The sequence below is a fragment of the Gossypium hirsutum genome, chromosome D08 (assembly GCF_007990345.1).
Source record: "Gossypium hirsutum isolate 1008001.06 chromosome D08, Gossypium_hirsutum_v2.1, whole genome shotgun sequence".
Lineage (NCBI taxonomy): Eukaryota > Viridiplantae > Streptophyta > Magnoliopsida > Malvales > Malvaceae > Gossypium > Gossypium hirsutum.
In genome coordinates this window covers 51,017,778-51,022,014 of record NC_053444.1, presented here as the reverse complement: position 1 = coordinate 51,022,014, position 4,237 = coordinate 51,017,778, and the positions used below count along the sequence as shown (strand labels likewise).

At 41.2% G+C, this 4,237-nt stretch overlaps 1 protein-coding gene across 1 annotated transcript; it reads right to left on the bottom strand.

Moving 5' to 3' along the window:
* Positions 1–2,168: 2,168 nt before the first annotated feature.
* Positions 2,169–3,467, bottom strand: LOC107899910 (uncharacterized). Its single transcript, XM_016825647.2, has one exon. It carries the CDS (start codon positions 3,465–3,467, stop codon positions 2,169–2,171), a length of 1,299 nt encoding a protein of 432 aa, XP_016681136.2.
* Positions 3,468–4,237: the final 770 nt, after the last annotated feature.

Below are 4,237 nucleotides of genomic sequence, written 5' to 3'. Positions count from 1 at the left end.
CTTCAAAATCTTGAGATTCCTCTAAACACATATCTCGTTCAAAAGGGTTCTCTAAGTTCATAGTAGAGTCACTCATGTCATCGATATCTTGGAACCTGTTATAAGTACCAAAGAATGTACAGGGAATGTATGAATTTAAGGATTCTTATTTAGTCTGGCCATGAATGAAAGAATGATTTGGAATATAAGCATCCAAGATGACTATTCATACGAAAGAATGAAAAGAATTTTAAAAGAATATATACTCAAAAAGAAAATGCGAAAATATATTTCATTGAAGTCACAATGTTCAAATATAAGCCCATTTCAGTTCACAAAAGGTTTTCATTTTCTCTAGGCTTAAAACAATTAGTATGTTTTGAATATTACTCTGGAAAAGCTCTAAAAACTTCAGGTATTTCTTCTGCAGTCCAATTGTTTAAAACACTCCCAGGTTCAAAGGGATAAATGCCTGATGTACTTCCTTCTTCAGATTCTTCTTCAAATATGGCATTGATGTTTAGGTTTCCTAATATTTCCTCTGTGGTCTTCCTTCTTGGAGTCCTCAGTCCAGAATACATGGTTCCTCCAGATACGAAGGTCCTTGATATGAGGGGAAAAGACAGAGGTTCCCAATCAACTTCTTCTCCGTTCAAACGCGCATTCTTCCTCTCTTGTCTTTTCTCTAACTCTTTCCTTCTTTGCTTAGCATTTGGTTTAAATCCTAAACCAAAGTGGTCTTGTTTGTCCTTCACCACTGGTGCCTCTATCCTTCCTTGAAGGTATTTTCCCAGTCCTCTTCCAGGCACAGCTCCTTTCCCAACTGTCATTTGTAATCCCATCTTCTTGGCTCTAGACACGCTGGGCATTGGGATCCTCTTTCCCTCAATAATAGAGGTCGCATTTACGAACTCTAAGGATCGAAAGGAACATTCGATCGCCTCCTCATCTGTTCCCAAATATGGTGCATCACTGGTTACCGATGCAATGATGTCTTCCTCAGCATCGATCGTAATTAACCGGCCTTCTGTCACTAATTTCAACTTCTGGTGCAATGATGAAGGCACCGCCCCTGCTGAATGAATCCATGGTCTCCCCAGCAAACAATTATACGAAGGCTTGATATCCATCACTAAGAAATCCACTTCGTATGTATGCGGGCCAATCAAGAGGGGTATTTCTATTCTTCCCATCACCTTCCTTTCGGTACCATCAAATGCTCTCACTATATTCTGGCATGATTTCATGTGGGAACTATCCACCGGTAGCCTATTTAAGGTAGATAGGGGTAAAACATTCAAGGCTGATCCATTATCAATTAGCACTCCCGCTAACGTATACTCCCCACAGCGAGCAGTGATATGTAATGCTTTGGTGGGCCCCGGCGGTATTTCATCATCATTAAAGAAAATGAAATTGTCGGCACTGATATTGTTAACCAAACGGTCCAACTTATTCACTGAGATATCGCTAGCGACATAAGTTTCATTTAGCACCTTAATCAACGCATTATGATGTACCTCTGAACTTAGAAGCAATTCAAGCACCGAGATACGAGCTGGTTGCTTATGTAATTGTTCTACCACGCTGTACTCGTTATGTTTTAAGAATTTTAGAAATTCTTTAGCCTCATTTTCAGTTACCGGCTGGTTGACACGCGTCTCAATTTTGTCTGCTTTTGCTATTCCCAATTCAACCGCTAAGGCTTTTCCTTTTCTAGATTCCACTCTTGCGTTTGCCGGATCATAGCGTTTTCCACTTCATGTATAGAATCCTTCATTCTCTCCTGAAGCATTTACCAGGCTCTCCTCTCCTGGCATTGTTATATTGCAGTCGTAATTCCAAGGAACCTTTTTGCTATCCTTGTAGGGAAAGGATACAGGTTTCTGGATTATGACCTTTGGTGCTATTTGTATTCCAGATTCTCTGCTCATTGGTTTTGCAATAATCACCACCAGGTGATTAGCCTTTTGGGCTTTCCCCGTAGATCCTTCTTCTGTAGCATAAACCTCTCCTTCTTCTAGTTCCTTAATCTCTTCATAAAATTCCAATTCTTTGTTATCCATTAAGTTTTGCACCATGGTTCTGAACTCGGTGCATTCTTGGATGTCATGGCTTTCTTCTGCATGGAATTCACAAAACTTCCTTGCTCCTTTAGGCCTTTCTATTGAACCTTGCTTGATGAGACCTCATTTCACCATTTGTTTCCAAACCCATTCAAGGGGGGTCTTTATCTCTGCTATGTTGGCTTTGACTCTCCTTCCTTCATACTCAATTATCGTATTTACCCCTTTATTATCATGGTTGGGCAACGGATTCTCTGCTACATTCGGTTCTGATGAGTCACCTATCTTTACGACCCCCAAATTGATAAGTCTTTCAATTAACTTCTTGAATGCAGTGCAGTTTTCAATCGAATGCCCCTTGGTCCCCGCGTGATACTCGCATTGGGCGTTTGCGTCATACCACTTAGGGTATGGAGGTTGCATTGGTTTCAGGTAATATGGAGATACCACATGTGCATCGAATAAGTTCTGGTACAATTCCCTATACGTCACTGGGATGGGTGTGAATTGAAGTCTCTCTACATTTGGCCTTGGATTAGATTCCTGTTTCAAAGAACCTTGCCGATTAGCGGTTACTGCCCTAGCTTGTCCCACCGTGATTGTGTTAGAATGGTCCTTGTTAAATATGCTTGTATTGTTTATCTCATGCTCTTTTTTTCTTGGTGCTGACCTTTTAGTATTTTCTCCCGCTTCTATCTTGCTGCATCTTATGGCATTCTCTATCATTTCTCCAGACATCACTATGTCTGAAAAGCTTTTAGTGGCACTGCCTAACATGTGGCCGAGGAATGGAGCCTTTAGAGTATTGATAAAAAGCATAGTTATCTCTTTCTCTAACAGTGGTGGTTGAACTTGTGCAGCCACTTCCCTCCATCTCTGAGCATATTGCCGGAAACTCTCATTAGGCTTCTTTTCCATGTTTTGCAATACAATTCGATCGGGTGCTATATCCATCACATGTCTATACTGCTTCATAAAGGCTTGCGCCAAATCCTTCCATGAATGAATGTTGGCCCGACTTAATTGGTTGTACCATCTAACCGCTGACCCTATCAAACTGTCCTGGAAGCAATGAATCAGCAATGGGTCATTGTTGATGTATCCCATCATCCTCCTACAAAACATAGTGATATGGGCTTCGGGGCAATTGGTCCCGTTGTATTTTTTAAACTCCGGCATTTTAAATTTAGGAGGGAGCACCAGATCAGGTACCAGGCTCAAATCTTTAGCGTCTACTCCTCGATGGTAATCGGCATTTTCCGTGGCTTGAAACTTCTCTTCTAACCATTTACAACGATCTTCTAATTGTTTTGGCAGGTCTACTCTTGTCTTCTCTATCTCTGCCGCGTCGTCGAGATTTGGAACCACAGGATTAATAGGATTATCCCCGGGATTAGAGCCTGAACCTGTTGGGAAGTTCATCGATGCTGGGGCACCAACTTGGTATTGGGATCTAATGGTGACAGGTACCCTCTATGGGTACACCCCTGGTTGCGTCTGGACATTAGTTGGGGCGAAACCTGGAGGGTAGGCAGGGTCTTCGTGATCATCCCCAGAATTTATCGCGGGGCTCTTCCCCTTATCATGCCCCCAGCCGTTAATTGTTTTAATTGATTCAATAATTCTCTTTGGGATGCTTCCATATCTTGCTGCAGTTTGGCTAACTTTTCTTGCATCTGAGCTTGCATCTGTTCTTGCAATTGCTCTAATTTCTCTAGTCTCTGATCCATTTCTTTGGTTCTCCGGCGAGTACCGTAATGATATCTAGTTGACAGATTTTCGTTCATTTCCAGGGTAACTGTCATTAATTAGAGCTCTTATTATTATTATTTTTGAAACTTTAATGCATATGATAAAATGAAATGCAGATGAATGAATGCAAAGAAAAGACATTGATTCTAATTCAATTTCATTAGAAAAACTTGACTAGAAAACAAATTTCTTTACATAAAGTGGATTACATATACGGCTTTGCTTTTATGCTCAAAGCCTTAACCCTCTTAAGGATCCAAGCTAACTCTCGACCCCGACTTGACTCTAATTCATATTTCAAACTCAGTATATCAGCCTGAACCGCTAAGGTTTGGAGATGGTCAGCCACTTCTCGCACTTGAGTCACAGCTTTGCCCATAACGTAACCTCTATCTCTAATCTGACTTTGAAGATGATGGAGCTGCTCCTGGTACTGCTCA